Here is a 20,769-nt window from a genome sequence, read left to right as displayed (position 1 = left end):
ACTGGTTGCCCTTAACTGCCCTCCCCTGCTGGCCCGGTTGCCCTTAACTGCCCTCCCCTGCTGGCCCAGTCACCTCTAACTGCCCTCCCCTGCAGGCCTGGTTGCCCTTAACTGCCCTCCCCTGCTGGCCTGGTTGCCCCTAACTGCCCTCCCCTGCAGGTCTGGTTGCCCTTAACTGCCCTCCCCTGCTGGCCCGGTCACCTCTAACTGCCCTCCCCTGCAGGCCTGGTCCCCCCTAACTGCCCTCCCCTGCAGGCCTGATCCCCCCCAACTGCCCTCCCCTGCAGGCCTGTGTCCCCCACAACTGTCTTCCCCTACAGGCCTGGTCACCCCCAACTGCCCTCCTCTGCCAGCCCAGTCACCCCTAACTGCCCTCCTTTGCCAGTCTGGTCGCCCCTAACTGTCCTCCCCTGCAGGCCTGGTTCCCCCCAACTGCCCTCCTCTGCCAGCCCGGTCACCCCTAACTGCCCTCCCCTGCCGGCCATCTTATGGTGGCCATCTTGTGTGTTGGAGTGACAGTCAACTTGCATATTACCCTTTTATTAGATAGGATGAAAATGTAGACAATATTAATTTTCATAGATCAATTTATTTAGAATTACAAATATTAAGAATAAAAGATTTATACTTTTCTTAATTAACATAACAGTTGAGCTAAATATAAACTCTGCACTAAAGTTCTGCAGTGGCACAGAATATGGAAGCATTTTTAAACTATACAAAAATTTAAAATGGAAAATAATCTCGTTTTTTTATACATTAATATATAAAAGTCTCATTTTATGAGACATCTAAAAGAATTAAAGCCACTTCTACAGCTATATCTTAAATTCCAAATCTGAAAACAATTTATTATATTTTGACTTTATAATATTCTATATTAAAACAGAGAATTCCAAATACACTTTTTACAAGATTATTATTTTAGGATTTTCTTTAAAAAAACAAACAAAAAAAAAACCACAACCAAATACAAACCTTTTCTCTGTATTTCACAGCGCGGGTGTTGTTTTCCTTATAAAATCTTTTTACTTTATAAATGGTATATTGTGGGTTTTAACTAGTAATTTGGTCTAAAAGTTGTGCAAATAAACAAAAAATATGAAAATAGTGAGTTATCAGTCTTTTCTTTTTTAATAAATCTCGTAACAATAGCACTTTTTGCCCTGAATTGATGGGGAAAGACATGCCAAATCCACTTGCTGAGATTCAGCATTTTGCAAGTAATGTTTTTTTCCTGCTCCTTCATTTTCTTTCAACAGACAAACAACAAAGGTTTCTTTTATAAATTATGATAAATTAAAATATTTATTATTATAAAACGATCTACAGAACCAGGTCACACTGCAAGTATATGCTATCTATACTCGCACAGCCTGTTTCCCATCTTCCTGCCAGTGCTGCCTTCCCTCCAGGGCTTCCCACAGCTCGTGATGTTCTCTGAAGACCGAGGTGGTGACCGACTAAGAACTGGAGCTGCCGTGTTCCAGATGCAGTTCCTACATGGCCATACGTGTGCACAAGACCGCTTCTCCATGTTCTCCACTACAGTTGTCTGCACGTGTACATTAATGTGAATTCATGCACATTAAAAAATGGCCAATGCATTCCTCCATGAAAGTATGTTCAGACATTTCCAGTTTAAAAACTACTTGCTAATAAACATATGTAATACAAGCAATGCTACTGCAGCTGAATAATAAAAGAAAAATAAATATACTGATGGTCAGCAATGCTGGTTTAAGAAGCAGTACAGTATATTAAAATGCCTTATTTGGAGATACAAGTTTCCCTTGTTTCCCAGCAGTTAGGTGATTTGGTGTTGGAAGCCTCTATGAAGGAAAAGAACTTCTCGAAAACAATGTCCTATGCAGTTGGCATAATTAAATCTTCTGCTCAGTCTCTGTTGGTGTTATTCTCTGCAAAGGCATGTAAGTTTCCCATCTGGCTCAGGCCGCTCTGAATATGTGCAACATGGATTTCTACATTATTCTGAAAGCAACTAAAGAAAAGAAAGAAGAAACATGGTTAACTGCTTTATTTCACAATATTAAAAACAATTTTTAAAAAAAGGAAAATTGCTAAGAATATTAGGAAATAGCTAAGATAAGGATTCTACCCTTCACATTAGCCCTAATTCTATGTCAGCACTAACTGAAAACATATACTCGAAAGCAGCAAGGAGCCGAGGAGTGATGGAAAGAGGACGAGCCCTTGGACCAGGTACTCTCTCTGCCTCTCTGCTGAGCCTCCGTGCTAAACCAAAACCGAGCCTAGCTGGCGTGGCTCCGTGGCTGAGCATGGACCCATGAACCAGGTGGTCAACGGTCCAATTCCCCCTCTCCCTTCCCCACAGAAACCAATAAAAATCTATTTTTTTAAAAAACTAAATATTATATATTTTCTGATTCCTTTATATAAAAACTAGAGGCCCGGTGCACAAAATTCGTGCACAGGGGTGTATGTCTCTCAGCCCAGCCTGCACCCTCTCCAATCTGGGACCCCTCGAGGGATGTCCAACTGCCCGATCCCCGGTGGGATCGGGGCTAAACAGGCAGTCGCACATCCCTCTCACAATCCAGGACTATTGGCTCCCAACTGCTCGCCTGCCTGCCTTCCTGATTGCCCCTGACCGCTTCTGCCTGCCAGCCTGATCACCCCTTAACCACTCCCCTGCCAGCCTGACTGATGCCTAACTGCTCCCCTGCCAGCCTGTTTTCCCCTAACTTCCCTCCCCTGCAGGCCTGGTCACCCCTAACTGCCCTCCCCTGTAGGCCTTGTCCCCCCAACTGCTCTCCCCTGCAGGCCTGGGTCCCCCCCAACTGCCCTCCCCTGCAGGCCTGGTCACCCCTAACTGCCCTCCCCTGCAGGCCTGGTCACCCCCAACTGCCCTCCCCTGCAGGCCTGGTCCCCCCAACTGCCCTCCCTTGCAGGCCTGGTCTCCCCCAACTGCCCTCCCCTGCTGGCCATCTTGTGGCAGCCATCTTGTGTCCACATGGGGGCAGAATCTTTGACCACATGGGGGCAGCCATCTTGTGTGTTGGAGTGATGGTCAATCTGCATATTACTCTTTTATTAGATGGGATAGAGGCCTGGTGCATGGGTGGGGGCCAGCTGGTTTGCCCTGAAGGGTGTCCTGGATCAGGGTGGGGGTTCCCTCGAGACATGGGGCGGCCTGGGCGATGGGCCTGTGGTGGTTTGCAGGCCGGCCACGCCCCCTGGCAACCCAAGCGGAGGCCCTGGTATCTGGGGTTTATTTATCTTTTACAATTGAAACTTTGTAGCCTGGAGCGGAGCCAAGCCTTCTGCTTGCTCCGAAGCGGCAGCCATTTCTATTGGGATTTATGTATCTTCTATAATTGAAACTTTGTAGCCTTAAGCGAGGCCTGGGCCGTCCAGGGTGTGCAGAAAGCTTGGCCTCCTCCATCGCCGCGGGCAACCCTAGCCTCCTGCTCTTTCCAGCTCCATGGCTGCCGCCATTTCTGTTTGGGTTTATGTATCTTCTATCATTGAAACTTTGTAGCCTTGAGTGGAGGCCTAGGCCGGCAAGGGCAGGCGGAAAGCTTGGCTTCCTCCATTGCTGGGGAAACCCAAGCCTCCCTCCTGCTCTCTGTGGCCGTAGCCATTTGGTTGGGTATATTTCCATATTCGCTCCTGATTGGCTGGTGGGCGTGGCTTGTGGGTGTAGCAGAGTGATGGTTAATTTGCATATTAGTCTTTTATTAGATAGGATTCCACGTGAAGTTTCTATTCTATCAATAGACTGGATATAACTGAAAAGCTCTTTTACAATGTATTTAAAGGATACAAATTATGTAAGTACTTCACAAATATGCATAATTCTTAAAACTAGTACTGGAAATCACTGGATTTAATATAAAAATGATTAGGGTACATCTCATGAATTACCTGATATTAGAAACATCTATTGTACTCTTGATATCATTCAATGAATCTGTAAGTGATTTGAATTCAAAGGAATTCAGGTCTCCTCCTTCTGCTAGACACTAAAAGGAAAAAATATTTCAAAGTTTAATTTATAGTTCAACTACAGACAAAAAAATACCCAATCTAACATATGTATTATAAGTTTTTAGCAACAAATTAGCATAGTCCATTTAGGTGTCGATATTAAGAAAACATTTTCTCTGAAACTTACCTTAATTTGTAATAAAATAGCTGTAAGCCTGGAGATGAGGTCAGTCAGGTTTTTATTTTCAACACAGGGTTGCCCTGCGGAGGAATTCGCATGCCGAACGATTTCCTGCGCCTCCTCCTCACACCTCCGTCTCATGTCCGTGGGCTGGTCTGCAGGCTGCAGCCCCTGGTCCGGAGCAAGCTGGACACAAGAATGACACGTAAGATGCACTTTCATAAAGCCATGTCATTTGTGTGCTTGTACCGTTTTCAGATTTGGATTTTTACAAAACTAGCATTTATGACAAAAATCATGTGCACTCTTACCTTAGAAGTCTTTTTCTCCTATAACAGTTCTCTAAAGAAAATAAAACAAAAACTCTAGATAACCTTTTACCCAGATTCACTAACTGGTTATGGCTTACTGCATTTGACTTAACATTTGATCTTTCTCTGTTTGTGTATATATAATTCTTTTCCCTTATACTTTTTATCCCTAAATACTCATTATTTCCTTAGTACAAGGATATTCTCTTACATAAGAATAGTACAGCCCTAACCAGTTTGGCTCAGTGGATAGAGCATCAGCCTGCAGAATGAAAGGTCCCAGGTTCGATTCCGGTCAAGGGCATGTACCTTGGTTGCGGGCACATCCCCAGTAGGAGGTGTGCTGGAGGCAGCTGATCGATGTTTCTAACTCTCTCTCCCTCTCCCTTCCTCTCTGTAAAAAATCAATAAAATATATATTTTTTAAAAATAGTGCAGTTGCCCTAGCCAGTTTGGCTCAGTGGATAAAGCATCTGCCTGTGGACTGAAGGGTCCTGGGTTCAATTCCAGTCAAGGGCACATGCCCAGGTTGCAGGCTCAATCCCCAGTGAGGGCCGTGCAGAAGGCAACCAATCAATGATTCCCTCTCATCACTGATGTTTCTCTCTCTCTTCCTCACCCTTCCTCTCTGAAATCAATAAAAAATATTAAAAAAAAAAAAAGAATAGTCCAGTTATCACACTCAGGAAATTTAACATTGATATAATTTCATTTTCTAATAGTCCATATTCAAATTTCTTAATTGACTCAATGATGTCTCACACATAGCTGTTTTCCCCCTGAATGCTTTTGGTTATCATGTCCCTTTAGATTCCTTTATTTCATGACCTTGATATTTCCGAAGAGTACCAGCTAATTATTTTGTGTAACATCCCTCAATGTGGTTTGTGTTTCCTCATGACTACACTGAGTTTACGCAGTTTGGGCAGGAATACCACAACGTGCTGACTTCTCTGTGAATCGTGACTAGGAGGCACCTGAGGGTGACCTGTCCCATTACTGTGATGTTATCTGATCACTTGGTTCAGGTAGTTAAGTGTCTGCAGATTTCCCCAAAGTAAAGGATTTGCCCCTTAGTAATTAATAAGTATTTGTGAAGAGATAATGTGAGGCTTTGTAAAGATTATGTTCCTCATCAAACTTTTACCCACTAGTTTTAGCATCTATTGATGATTCTCATCTTTACCAAATATTACTATGATAGTTGACAAATGGTGTCTTTCTATTCTTATCATTCCTTCTATGTTTATTGATATTTTACTATTAAGTATTAAGAATTTTTCCTTAAGAAATAATTAATATTAGTGGACTCATGGATCTTACTTTATTCAATGGGTTATAATTTCTTAATAATTACTTACGCTGAAGCTCAAATTGTCCCAGATTTGACCAGCGGGGATCCTGTTGAACTGGTATCTTTTGCTATGTCCCCATAATCTGGGGGCACGTTTTACTTCCCTGACACAATAAGATGGTCCAGGCTCATCTTCCAGCTCTGGGGTCAGTCTCTTTTCCAAGGAGTGCTGCTTCCTTTTATTAAAGAGCTGTGCTTAGACACTGAGATTTGGATGCTGGGTATGCTCAGTGCTATCAGGGTGTCACAGCTCTAGGTTCTCTCAGCACACATCCACACTTACTTATACCCATATTATAAAAATAAAATGAACCAGGAATTCATACGGTTCTTCCTATTCTAGTCGCATACCAATGGGTTCGTTCTAGTCTTCCCCTTCTTGATAAGTCCTTTCTCCAATAGGGAGAGACTTGGCTCCCATTATCCTCATATACTTATTTAATCACTAGTGGCCTGGTGCACGAAACTCGTGCACGGGGAGGGGGGATTCCCTCAGCCCAGCCTGCACCCTCTCCAACTGGGGACCCCTTGGGGGATGTCCAACCACCAGTTTAGGCCCAGGCCTTGTGGGATCAGGCCTAAACCGGCAGTCGGACATCCCTCTCGCAATCTGGGACCGCTGACTCCTAACCGCTCACCTACCTGCCTGCCTGTCTGATCGCCCCTGCCTCTGCCTGCCTGATTGCCCCTAACCCCTCTGTCTGCCTGACTGTCTGATCGCCCCTAACTGCCTCTGCCTGCCTGATTGCCCCTAACCCCTCTGTCTGCCTGACTGTCTGATCGCCCCTGCCTCTGCCTGCCTGATTGCCCCTAACCCCTCTGTCTGCCTGACTGTCTGATCGCCCCTAACTGCCTCTGCCTGCCTGATTGCCCCTAACCCCTCTGTCTGCCTGACTGTCTGATCGCCCCTGCCTCTGCCTGCCTGATTGCCCCTAACCCCTCTGTCTGCCTGACTGTCTGATCGCCCCTAACTGCCTCTGCCTGCCTGATTGCCCCTAACCCCTCTGTCTGCCTGACTGTCTGATCGCCCCTGCCTCTGCCTGCCTGATTGCCCCTAACCCCTGTCTGCCTGACTGTCTGATCGCCCCTAACTGCCTCTGCCTGCCTGATTGCCCCTAACCCCTCTGTCTGCCTGACTGTCTGATCGCCCCTGCCTCTGCCTGCCTGATTGCCCCTAACCCCTCTGTCTGCCTGACTGTCTGATCGCCCCTAACTGCCTCTGCCTGCCTGCCTGATCGCCCCCTAAATGCCTCTGCCTGCCTGCCTGATCGCCCCTAACTGCCCTCCCCTGATGGCCTGATCTCGCTCCCAACTGCTCTCCCTGATCTCGCTCCCAACTGCTCTCCCTGATCTCGCCCCCAACTGCCTCTGCCTGCCTGATCACCCCTAACTGCCCTCCCTTGCCGACATGATCTCACCCTCAACTGCCCTCCCCTGCCAGCCTGATCTTACCCCCAACTGCCCTCCCCTGCCAGCCTGATCTCGCCCCCAACGGCCCTCCCCTGCCGACCTGACCACCCCTTACAGCCTCTGCCTTGGCCCCCACCACCATGGCTTTGTCCGGAAGGAAGTCGGACATCAGGAAGCTGGCCTGTCGACCCAGTCTAATTAGCATATTACCCTTTTAGTAGTATAGATTATATAGGATAGGATTGCTTAAATGGGGGGGGATCCTTTTTCATCAGGAGGAGATGCTCTTGCCAGACAAAAATACATAATCCCTATATCTGGACTGATACCCAGCCATATGAACTATACTGCCAAACCGGTCATTAAAAAATTGAACCGCTTTCTTACACCTTACACCAAACAACTGTTGCCCTTAAAACCCTTCCTCAGCCCCCACCTTACGTTCTGCCTTCACAGTTCACCCAGATTTGGTTCTGATTGGTCCGTTTCTATGCCAGTCAGCGTCAAAAGCTCCACCTCCTAGGCAGCCATTGGCTCCTCACACTTCACCCAAATTTGGTTCTGAATGGTCGGTTTCTATGCCAGTCAGCGTCTCCGGGCCTATCAATGGGCCTGATCTGAGAGATGGGGCTGATCAGCAGCCCCAGCGGAGGCCCAAGAGAAGGAAAGGCGCGGCTGCTGGCCAGGCCCCGAGAGAAAGAGAGAGGCAAGGGCTGATCAACAGCTGCCACGGAGGCTATGGCTCAGACCCTGCTTCTCTCTCCAGGCCTCTCTTCGGGCCTGAGCCGCAGCCCCCTTGGCAGTCAGTCGGGCCTTCGGTCGTTTTGGATGTTACAGACCCTGGGTTTCTATATATTAGGATTTGCTTAATCCTAGGATAGTGTTTCAGAATTGCTAATCCTTTACCACTATGAGAGAAAGCCTATTAACGAGCGTTCAGTATTCGTTAAACATTTGGCTTACCTTTAAACTAAGGCTATATAGTCAAAATACTATGTTCAAGTCATTTGGATTTGCCTTTGCCCCCTTCAGTGTGTTCACGCTACTCCTGACATACAGTTAGGCTCATTTGTTTGCATTCCATTTTAGAGTTTACCTGTATTTGCTGAGGAAACAAACACGGAAAGAAATGTCACTCCTCCTCACTCCTCTATCCCTACTCCACTCCCAAATGACTTTCTGCTTTATCCTTCCTGTGTGTTTTGGAAAAACTAAGCAGAGGCATGTCTATTTTATTTCTGTGTATTTCTGCTTACCCCAAAGGAAACCTACTGTATGTACTTTCATGTACCTTCCTTTTTTTACTTCTCTATCCTGGAACACTCCCTATCAGCAAACAGAGAGCTTCTGGGTTCATTCTCATAGCAGCAGAGCACTCCACGTGTGGTTACACCGTATGTTCCTTAGCCAATCCCCTGTGGGTGGCATTTAAGTTCTATCTAATATTTTGCAATTACCAATAAAGCTGCAGTGAGTAGCCTAGTCCTCCAACACTTTCTAAAAAAAGTTTTAATGGAAGAATATACATCACTACATAAAAGTTCACAAATCATAAAGTATATGGACTAATGAATTTTCATAAATCAAACGCCTGAGAAATCAGCATCTAGATTAAAAAATAGAACATTACTTCAGAGGCCCTCCTAACACCAACTTCCAGTGTAATGCTCTGAAGGTAACCACCATTCTGACTTCTAGCATCATAGACTAGCTTTTGAGTTTTACATACTGGTAAATGAAATCATGCATTATATATATATATGCTTTTGTGTCTGATTTTATCTGTTCAACATTATATTTGTGAGTTCATCCATGTGTTGCATGTAGTTGAGTTCATTCATTCTCATTGCTGAGAATATTCCATTGTATAATTTTATGACAATTTATTGATTTATTCTAATATTAATGAGTATTTGGGTGATTGCTAATTTTTGGCTAAAATGAACAGTGATGCTATGAACATTCTAGTGTATATCTTTTGGTAAATATCTGTTCACATATATATAGTATGTACTTAGGAACACAACTTCTTAGTCATAAGTGTTCCCTCTGATATGTTCTTATATTAAAGTCAAATTATACTTCCACAAAAGTTTTCTGAAAATTAAGTAATTTTACTTCATTAGAAAATGAGCCTATCACAAATGGCCTTGTGTACATAATGAAATTATACAAAAAGACTGATGGGCAACCCACTTCTGCATGTATCATCAGCTTTGTTATGTGTCATCTTTTTGTTGTTGTTGTTGTTAATCCTCACCTAAGTATATTTTTTCCCATTAATTTTTAGAGAGAGTGGAAGGAAGGGAAGGAGGGGGAGGAGAAAGAAACACTGATGTCAGAGAGACACATCGATTGGTTGCTTCCTGAAAACACCCTGACAAAGGGCCTGGGATCAAACCTGCAACCCAGGAACATGCCTCTGACCATGAATCAAACCTCAGACCTCAGTGCATGGGCTGTGCTCTGACCACTGAGCACACCAGCCGGGCTGCCTGCACCGTCACTATCTGCTTGGTGGCACCTCTCGTGGACAGCTGCTAGTCCAGAGAGGATCTATTTGCAGGACAACACATTGTGCTCTGCAGGTAAGTGATAACTAGCAGAAAAATAAAAGTAAATGGCAATTAACGGCCAGAGGAATGAGTAAAATATACTCACAGTTTAGCAGTTGGTAACCACAGTTCACTTCCCTAAGTTCAAGTATAATGGATTGACAGTATCACCTATGGCAGATCTTTGGGACTTATCTATGAGGCTAGTATCCCAATAAGCTAATGGTTTAAGAATCTCATATCACAAATAAAGGTGGCTTACTGGAAACATAAAACCTCTAAGAATGCAAATGCAAGAGCATACTAAATGCATATCAATCATTTAATTCACACTTTAGGTGAACTGTTGAACCACATTCATGTATATAATTTTTAAAAAATATATTTATTGATTTCAGAGAGGAAGGAAGAGAGAGATAGAAACATCAATGATGAGACAGAATCATTGATTGGCTGCTTCCTGCACTGGGTATCAAGCCTGCAACACGGGCATGCAGCCTTGACCGGAATAGAACCTGGGACCTTTCAGTCTGCAGGCCAACGCTCTACCCACTAAGCTAAACCAGATAGGGCCATATATATAATTTTATGTGCATGATAATGGTAATTCACAAATAACCCTATGACTTATGTGTTTGAAGTTCAACAATCCACAGTTCTAATGTAAAGTTTAAAGGAGGGAGAAACAAAATTGTATACATAGCATGATCATAACTTAGTGATAACAAGCATTCTATCTAATAAAGAGGGAATATGCACATTGACTATCACGCCGTCACAAAAACGGTGGTGCCCATAGCCACTGGGCAGCGCCCAGTCCCCTCAGCCCCGCCGGAGTCCCCCAGTCCTTTCAGCCCTGCCAAGGGGGTGGCAGGCACGCTGCGCAGCCAGACCCGCCCTCAGCCCCCCAGCCGTCCAGGGCCGGCCCGAGGCGCAGGCAAGCCTCGGGTGGAGGCTGCCCAGCCACCCAGGGCCAGCCGAGGCTTGCACTGCCAGCAGTGGCAACAGCAGAGGTGTGATGGGGGCATCGCCTTCCCCTGATCGCCGGGTCACCCCAGCCCCTGAGGGCTCCCGGACTGTGAGAGGGGGCAGGCCAGGCTGAGGGATCCCCCTACAGTGCATGAATTTTCATGCACTGGGCCTCTAGTATATATATTAAAAAACTAAGGGGAAATAAACCAAAATATAGTCTTTGGGAGAGTAGAATTAAGTTATTATTTTTTGCCCTGACCAGGTAACTCAGTTGGCTGGAGCATCCTCCTGATATGCCAAGGTTGTGGGTTCGATCCCCGGTCGGGGCACATACCAATGAATCAACCAATGAATGCATGAATAGGTGGGACAACAAATCTCTCTCTTCCCCCATACGCCTTCCTCTTTCTCTCTAAAAGCAATCAATAAAATTTTTTTAAAAGAGTAACTATTTTTCTAAAAAATTTTGAGACCTATATCAGTTGTAATCCAAACAAACAAAATCAATAAAATTGATAGCTCACTGGATACAAAGCACTGTTTGGCACTGATACTGTAAGGAATAAAAATATATATGAAATACGGTTCTGTTAAAGGGTTTTATGAAGATATTGGCTTACTTTGGATTTTCTAAAATGTGTAACAGTATTAAGCTTCAAAGAAAAGTATAGAGGGCACAGATCCGCAAGGGAAATTCAAGTAAATTACCTACCTCATAGCAGTATTGCTGAACTTTATGCAAAACTTTGTTTAGGTCCTTGTTCAGCTGTTCAAGCTCTAGAACGATGGTTGCATATCTCCGCTGAAATTCAATGCCAATGGGCATGGAATATGATTTCTGAGGAGAAAACCAGATTTTGATAAGGATTTTTTTGAGCAGTGCAATTTCAATGATCTAATAAGAGATCTGACTTATCCAACACAAACCAAAGGTATTAGAATTGTCAATACTCAAAGCCGTACTTCCTGTGTTTCGTAACAACACTATGCACTGTTACTTAGAAGACTGTCTTTATTCTTAGGAGCATCATGTTTGCTATTTACTTTTTAAAAAAGGAAATCTTATACAGATAAACGAAATGAAGCAAAACTGCTGATTCTCTATAATGTTCCTTATATTAGTCTTTCAACTTTTTTCTAAGTTTGGGATTTTTCAATATAAAAAGTTGGTAAAAAATGGTATGTACTCATTTAAAGGGTTTTAGTTATTTAAACTTAATTGATTCTCCATCAGGAATCAATTCAATATAGCATAATGATGAATCATGGATGCTAGTTGGAGTATATGTGTTCAAATCCCAAGTCAGTAATCTACTAGCTGTGTGACCTTAAGCAAGTTCCTTAATCTTTCTGTGCTCCGTCTCCTCATCTGCAAAATGGGGATAGTAAGAATATATACTAGATGGGATTATGGCAAAGATAAAATGAAATAACACATGCCCCCCACATCAAAAAGCTCAATATAGCCCAGCTGGCGTTGTTCAGTGGTTGAACCAGGAGGTCACCGTTCGATAACCAGTCAGGGCACATGCCCAGGTTGCAGGCTCAATCCCCAGTGTGGGGTGTGCAGGAAGCAGCCGATCAATGATTCTCTCACATCACTGATGTTTCTAGGTCTCTCTCCCTCTCCCTCAGTGAAATTAATAAATATATATATTTAAGAGGGGAAGAAGAAAATGGTCAATAAATATGAACAGTTCCCATCAGTGCCATCCTTCCATATTTGCTTCCCATTAGTAAGTGTAAGGGGACTTTGATTTCATTTCTTTTTCTCTCTTTACAGAACCTCCAACAAATTACAGTCTCCATTCCATTCCAGCTACAAATGCTGCAATGAAATGCCTCCAGTGGAGCCAAATTTAACCCCATTTATTTTTTTCAGAGGATTTCCAAGAAACCAGATCAACTGCACCATCTAGAAGTATGGCTAAGGAAGGCAAGTACAGTATACCTAGACTGAATAGGGATAAACTACTTACACGAACACCATCACAACATTACAATTATCTGAGCTAACAGAAACCTTAGAGATCATCTAATGCAGCCTGTCATTTTACAGATGAGAAAATTGAAGCTAAGTTAATGTCTTACTTAATAAGCACACAACATTAAAATGTTTTAATGACTTAATAGTGACGAAGATGGCTAACATTATTAATTAGAGCTGACTAAAGTGCCAGGCACTCTGGTACTGGCACAAGAACAGACACATAGACCAAGGGAACAAGAACAGAGAACCCAGAAATCGACCCAAACCACTATGCTCAATTGATATTTGACAAAGGAGGCAAGAGCATACAATGGAGTCAAGACAGTCTCTTCAATAAATGGTGTTGGGAAAACTGGACAGATACATGCAAAAAAATGAAACTAGACCACCAACTTACACCACACACAAAAACAAACTCAAAATGGATAAAGGACTTAAATGTAAGACGGGAAACCATAAAAATCCTACAAGACTCCATAGGCAGCAAAATATCAGACATATGTCATAGCAATATCTTTACAGACACAGCTCCTAGGGCAAGAGAGACTAAGGAGAAAATAAACAAATGGGACTACATCAAAATAAGAAGCTTCTGCACAGCAAAAGAAACAATCAACAAAACAACAAGAAAGCCCACTGCATGGGAGAACATATTTGCCAATGTTATCACTGATAAGGGTTTAATCTCCATTTACAGGGAACTCATACAACTTAACAAAAGGAAGATAAATAATCCAATCAAAAAATGGGCAAAGGACCTAAATAGACACTTTTCGAAAGAGGACACACAGAAGGCTGAGAGACATATGAAAACATGCTCAAAGTCACTAACCATCAGAGAGATGCAAATCAAAACAATGAGATACCATCTCACACCTGTCAGAAAAAGGAACCCTCGTGCACTGCTGGTGGGGATGCAGACTGGTGCAGCCACTGTGAAAAACAGTATGGCATTTCCTCAGAAAGTTAAAAAAGGAACTCCCATTTGACCCAGTGATCCCACTTATAGGATTATATCCCAAGAAACCAAAAACACCAATCAGAAAGGATATATGCACCCCTATGTTCATAGAAGCACAATTCACCATAGCTAAGATTTGAAAACAACCTAAGTGCCCATCAGCAGAAGAGTGGATTAAAAAACTGAGGTACATCTACACAATGGAATAAATGGAATACTACACCGCTATAAAAAAGAAGGAACTTTTACCATTTGCAGCAGCATGGATGGAACTGGAGAGCATTATGCTAAGCGAAATAAGCCAGTCGGAGAAAGATAAATATCACATGATCCCACTCATATGTGGGATATAATGAACAACATAAACTGATGAACAAAAATAGATCCAGAGACAAATGGCAGGGGAGGTGGGGGAGTTAGAGAGCAACGAAAGGACTTGTATGCATCGTATTAGCATAACCAATGGACACAGACACTGGGGCGTTGGGGGCTTGACCAGTGTTGGAATGGCTAGGGGTAGGGATCAATCAGGGAAAAAGTAGACATATGTAAAACTTATATACTTATTTATCAATAAAATACAATAAAAATAAAAAAATTAATTCAAAACAAATAAATAAATAAAAATAAAATACCAGGCACTATTCTCAGTATTTAATGCGGTCTTATTGAATCATCACAACCACCCCATGAAAAGGGCACTAGAATTATCCCCATTTTACATAGGAGGAATCTGCGGCCCGTCTGCCACAGCCAGGAAGTGGTAGGCATGCAGGGTCTGAAGCCAGACTGCATGGGTCAGAATCCCTCCGCCACTGGCAACTCATGTACTGAAAGAGGAGGAGAGGGAATGTCACAGGAGAGAAGGGAAGGGGTCGTTCCAGACCAGCCTGGAGTCACATCCTGGACACCCTCCCTTTAGTTTACCACTGGTGCCTCCTCAGCTTTCCCTACCTAAGCCTCCATTTCTGTAGCTTTAGCCCACTGTACCATCCAAAAACTTAGTATTTTATCAGAGTGCAAGGATCAACAGGACCTGGTAAATTTAACTTCGCTTCCCTGTGGATGGATGGGGTTACTGAAGACAGTGCTGAGTTTAATTAAGCATCTGACCACATCTTCTCTTGAGGATAAATAAGTATATAATTTGGTAGAATTGTAAGTATATAATTCAGAACTAGTTAATCAAAATCAAAATAATTAAAGGCTCTACCCTAGCCAGTTTGGCTCAGTGGAGAGAGTGTTGGTCTGCGGACTGAAGGGTCCCAGGTTCGATTCTGGTCAAGGGCACATGCCTGGGTTGAGGGCTCGATCCCCGGTGGGGGGTGTGCAGGAGGCAGCCCATCAATGATTCTCTCTCATCATTGATGTTTCTATCTCTCTCTCCCTTGCTCTCTGAAATCAATAAAAGTATCTATAGTAATAAAAGCATAATATGCTAATTAGATCGGACAGCCAAACGACCTTCCAGACAAAGCCGGGAATGTGAGGGCCAATGCAAGCCGCCGCATCTGTGATGGCCAAGCCCCTTGCACGAATTCTGTGCACTGGGCCTCCAGTATTTAAAAAAAATAAAAAAGAGAATTAAAGGCTCTGTATCATCCAGTACAGAATTCATTAGCGGGTGTCAAAAACCCTGATCCTCAACTTTTGTGTTCAACAGGTCTTTTGTTTTGTTTTTCTTCTTTTTTTAAATATATTTTTAGTGATTTCAGTGAGTAAGGAAGGGGGAGAGAGACCTAGAAACATCAAAATGTACAAAGTTGGGAAATGGCTAATATGTTAGATACGTTAATAACTAGGCGGAAAGAAGTTAGGTTAGTGGTTACCTGTGTATGGGGTGGGGGAAGTGACTAAGGAGCAATGAGGAGTGACTCCTAAAAGGTATGGGATTTCTTTTGGGGATAATGGAAATGCTCTGAAATTGATAGTGATGACCACACAACTTGATTTTTTACAGAGAGGAAGGGGGAGAGATAGAGTGAGCTGAACTGTAAACTAAAAACTACGGAACTGTTCACTTACTGCAAACAGGTGAATTGCATGGTATGTGAATATTTTAATAAAGATATTATTTTTAAAAACCCTGCCCTTTTAAATATGTTACTCTTATTACTATGGCTTTCTATCAATCCCTCCTATAATCAGCTAGTGTGCTTTAGGTGATCATGTGCAGGTGAAGTGTGACATACAACATGGATTCTATTTTGAAGACTGGTTAACTGTTAAGAAGATTTCTGCATAGATTCATGATCCTCAAAATAAAAGACACCTAACAAACATGCTAAGGACAATGTGACAACAGATTCAGAGCAAGAAAACCAGCTTTTGCAGCAGTGACTATGAGAAAGGGAAGGAGCACAGAACACACAGTATGCTGTTTCCCAGAACCACTGGCACATGTTTTAAAGGGGTAGTCAGAACTCTTAGCAATACATCCCCCTTTCCTACTCTTGAGTTGTTAATGTCCATGTGTGACAAGACAAATTTTCAAAGTGGAAAAGCAATTATTAGAGACTGAGACTATTAGTTCCATATCTATTTTTATATGTTGCTGAGGCAATTCAAATCTATTTTAATAAATTCCACACACACAATTTCTATGTGAATGATCTAGGAGTATTTCTTAAATATTTAAATAATCTGAAATAGAGAAGGCATAGTGAAATTAAAAATCTTAGACATGCCTAACCGGTTTGGCTCAGTGGCTAGAGCGTCGGCCTGTGGACTCAAGGGTCCCGGGTTCGATTCCGGTCAAGGGCATGTACCTTGGTTGTGGGCACATACCCAGTAGGGAGTGTGCAGGAGGCAGCTGATCAATGTTTCTCTCTCATCGATGTTTCTAACTCTCTATCCCTCTCTCTTCCTCTCTGTAAAAAAATCAATAAAAATATTTTTTTAAAAAATCTTAGACAAACTCACTGACTTTAATATACTATGTAATTTGACCAAGAAATGGGAGCTCAAACTTTAACTATGAATGAACCTGATAAGAAAACTCCTCAGGTATATGATTGAGAAATCTGTCCTTGTACCATAAAAGTGACTAAAGTATTTTAATATAATATAAAGTAATTTCCTCTCCCTTTCACTTTACAAGCAGAAAGTTTAAACTTTTGCTTTTGCTGGGTAAAATATGAGATAAACACTTGAGCTTTCCAAAATTCAAGGAGACTTTACCAGACCAACATTCTATTTTCTTTGTAAATTTCATATTAACCTTTGTCATCTCAATTCAAAACATCTTCTTAGTCTCCAACATAACTTAATTATTTGATCAATAGTTTAGCACTGCATTTAAAATTTTTCAAGCATTTTTTCTTGCCATCCTTTTGTTATTAACTTCTAAGCTTATTTGCATTGTGATCAGAGAACATTCTGGAGAATTCTAAACATCCTGAAATTTGTTGAAATCTGATTCAGGGCCAGCATATAATTAATTTTTGTAAATATTCTATGTGTGGCCCTAACTGGTTTGGCTCAGTGGATAGCGCGTCTGCCTGCGGACTGAAGGGTCCCGGGTTCAAATCCGGTCAAGGGCATGTACCTTGGTTGTGGGCACATCCCCAGTGGGAAGTGTGCAAGGAGGCAGCTGATCAATGTTTCTCTCTCATCGATGTTTCTAACTCTCTATCCCTCCCCCTTCCTCTCTGTAAAAAAATCAATGAAATATATTTTTCTTAAAAAATATTCTATGTGTGTTTCCAAAGAATAGCATTCTGTAGTTGGTAGGTATAATATTGTACATATGTTAATAAAATCAAGTTTGTTCACTGTACTTTTCAAATCTGTATATCCTTATTGATTTTTTGACTACTTGTTTTATTCGTTACTAAGAGGGCTATGGAAATTGTCCCATTACAATAGTGGCTTTGTCTTTTTCCTTTGAGTTTTGGTGATTTTTGCTTTATATATCTGGAGGCTAAATTATTAAGTACATATAAATTACAAATTATTAATTTTGAATTATACCTTTATCATTAGGAAGATACCTCTTTATGTACTGTAATATCTATTGCCCTGACACCAGCCAATCAGAGCGAGTATGCAAATTAACCCAACCAAGATGGCGGCAGCCACGGAGCTAGAGCAAGCAGGAGGCTTGGGTTGCCCTGGCGATGGAGGAAGCCAAGCTTCCCGCCCACCCTGGCCTGCCCTGGCCTCCACTCAAGGCTACAAAGTTTCAATTATAGAAGATAAATAAATCCCAGATACCAGGGCCTCCGCTTGGGTTGCCGGGGGGCGTGGTTGGCCTGCAAACCACCACAGGCCCATCACCCAGGCCACCCCACACCCCAAAGGAACCCCCACCCTGATCCGGGACACCCTTCAGAGCAAACCAGCCGGCTCCCACCCATGCACCAGGCCTCTATCCTACCTAATAAAAGAGTAATATGCAAATTGACCATCACTCCAACACACAAGATAGCTGCCCCCATGTGGTCAAAGATGGCCACCCCATGTGGACACAAGATGGCTGCCACAAGATGGCCAGCAGGGGAGGGCAGTTGGGAGGGACCAGGTCTGCAAGGGAGGGCAGTTGTGGGCGATCAGGCCAGCAGGGAAGGGCAGTTGGGAGGGACCAGGCCTGCAAGGGAGGGCAGTTGGGGGTGATCAAGCCTGCAGGGGAGGGCAGTTAGGGGTGACCAGGCCAGCAGAGGAGGGAAGTTGGGGGCAACCGGGCCTGCAGGGAAGGGCAGTTGGGGGGGACCCAGGCCTGCAGGGGAGAGCAGTTGGGGGGGACCAGGTCCGCAGGAGAGGGTAGTTGGGAGGGACCAGGCCTGCAAGGGAGGGCAGTTGGGGGCAATCAGGCTGGCTGGGGAGCAGTTAGGCATCAATCAGGCTGGCAGGGGAGTGGTTAGGGCGTGATCAGACTGGCAGGCAGAAGTGGTTAGGGGCAATCAGGAAGGCAGGCAGGCGAGCAGCTGGGAGCCAGCAGTCCTGGATTGTGAGAAGGATGTCCCAGATTGGAGAGGGTGCAGGCTGGGCTGAGGGACACACCCCCCCGTGCACGAATTTCGTGCACCGGGCCTCTAGTATAGCTATAAGATCTTCTGTTGTTATTTTAAAACTTTGCACTGTATATCTTTTCATACCTTTACATTTTTACCCTTTGAGAGTCCTTTAATATTCAATGTGTCTCTTTTATACATCACAGAGTTATTTTTTATCCAGTTTGGAATTCTTAATGATAACAAATGAAGATTTAAAAATAACATTTATCTCGCCCAGCCGGTGTGGCTCAGTGGTTGAGCATCGACCTATAAACCAGGAAGTCAAGGTTGGATTCCAAGTTAGGGCACATGCCTGGGTTGTGGGCTCGACCCCTAGTGGGGCGCATGCAGGAGGCAGCTGATCAATGATTCTCTCTCATCAGTGATGTTTCTATCTCTCTCCCTTTCCCTTCCTCTCTGAAATCAATAATATATTTTAAAAAGTAAAATAAACATTTATCTCCAAGTTTTCTTCCATAAAATATTTAAAAATCCTTAGATATAGAAGCCCCCACCATTTTAAAAGTAGACAAGCAAAGAAAAATGAAAAACATCCTTACCAATTTTTCTGCCTCAGTGTTCATTTCCCTTAATTTCTTGATATGTTCCTTTTTAATCATGAGAATTTTTGATAATTTGGTCTACAGAGAAATAAGAGATGTTCTGGATCAAATAAAGGCATTGAAGTGTATCAGTTAGACATCAAATTTCCAATTTTTCACTAAGATATTTGAGCAGATTTCAGTGTTTCAATATAAATATAGCACAGACATCTATAACAGTAAAAGCATAATATGCAAATCGACCGCACGGCTGAACAGCAGAACGACCGTCTGGATGACCTTCTGGATGACCACGCTATGACACGCACTGGAGCCAGGCCAGCCAAGGAGGGTGCGATGCAATTGGTCACGGGGCCCTGCCATGGTCCCACGATCACCCTGCAAAGGGATGCCCAGGCCACGCTCTGCGGGGCGATCGATGGGGGGGCTCCGCGATCGGTCACTCCAAAGCGGGAGGCCCAGGCCACCAGCCAGTGATGCTGTGGTGGGTGTGCGGGGCCAGCCAGCGATCGCCTCGCAGGGGAGGCCCAGGCCAGCCAGGTGATCGCACCTTACGCCTATCGCCCGCAGAGGGAGGCGACCGGTGGCGGGAGGGCAGTGCTGCACAGATGGCTAGCAGTGGCAGTGGCGGGGGTGGGGCCAGCTGCCGGCAGCCGGGGGAAGGAAAGCCCCAATAGGCCCTGATCGCCGGCCAGGCCCCCAGGGCCCCTACCCGAGGGGTTCCGGATTGGGAGAGGATGCAGACCGGGCTGAGGGGCCCCTCCCATGTACGAATTTCATGCACTGGGCCTCTAGTTTTATTTTATAAATCTGATTGGCTGACAGGAAAATATTTAAAATCCACTGCAACTAGGACATGTCAAAAGGACTACAGAGTCCACCTGGAAAAGCTCTCACTAACCCAAAATGGGACAACTGATGAACCACTAAGAATGATAACTGCAAGGGATTAAAGCACAAATGTGTTAAAATCCATGCGCTCATATTAATACTTTAAAAAAATAACCACTGTTAGAGAATGCTAGTGACTAAACACATTATTTTATAAAATGGGGGGAAAGAGAAAAATCAAGCATTTATCCTGCCTTTCCTATATAAACTATACCATTAGATAACCAAATAATAGATTAGGGGAAATTTTTCTTTATAGAACTCTTTCAACTAATAACTGAAGAAATAATGGAATGAGAATAGCACCATTTTACAATCCTAATGAATGGCGGATCTGGGCATTGATAAACAGTACCAGCTAACATTATATTTAAAAAGAGATAAAAAAGTAGTCTCATAAAACAAGTAAACCAACCAAATAGAAAACCCAAATCTAATCAAAACTCTATATCCAATAAGCAATTTTAATGAGACGCAAAAGACAGATCGTGTTGACCGATACCACAAGGATTCAGCCAGCAAAATCCAGTGGGAGTCCTGCCGGCGTTGCTCAGTGGTTAGAGCATTGGCCTGTGTACGGAAGGGTTGCGGGTTCCATCCTTGAGGGGTACATGG

At 43.5% G+C, this 20,769-nt stretch overlaps 1 protein-coding gene across 3 annotated transcripts in view; it reads right to left on the bottom strand.

Moving 5' to 3' along the window:
• Positions 1-577: 577 nt before the first annotated feature.
• LIN9 (lin-9 DREAM MuvB core complex component) overlaps positions 578-20,769 on the bottom strand; it is a gene marked incomplete at its 5' end in the record, with an annotated part of 73,255 nt that continues 53,063 nt past the window's right edge. For all 3 annotated transcript variants that reach the window (XM_080651138.1, XM_080651139.1, XM_080651140.1), the window contains 5 exons: positions 578-2,002; positions 3,910-4,007; positions 4,160-4,339; positions 11,468-11,593; positions 19,261-19,341. In XM_080651138.1, coding sequence (XP_080507264.1) covers positions 1,897-2,002; positions 3,910-4,007; positions 4,160-4,339; positions 11,468-11,593; positions 19,261-19,341 — 591 coding nt within the window. In that variant the 3' untranslated portion in view covers positions 578-1,896. The remainder of the gene's footprint in view (positions 2,003-3,909; positions 4,008-4,159; positions 4,340-11,467; positions 11,594-19,260; positions 19,342-20,769) is intronic.

The sequence above is a fragment of the Plecotus auritus genome (assembly GCF_963455305.1).
Source record: "Plecotus auritus genome assembly, chromosome: 14".
Classification (NCBI taxonomy): domain Eukaryota; kingdom Metazoa; phylum Chordata; class Mammalia; order Chiroptera; family Vespertilionidae; genus Plecotus; species Plecotus auritus.
This window is presented reverse-complemented; position numbering and strand designations above follow the sequence as displayed.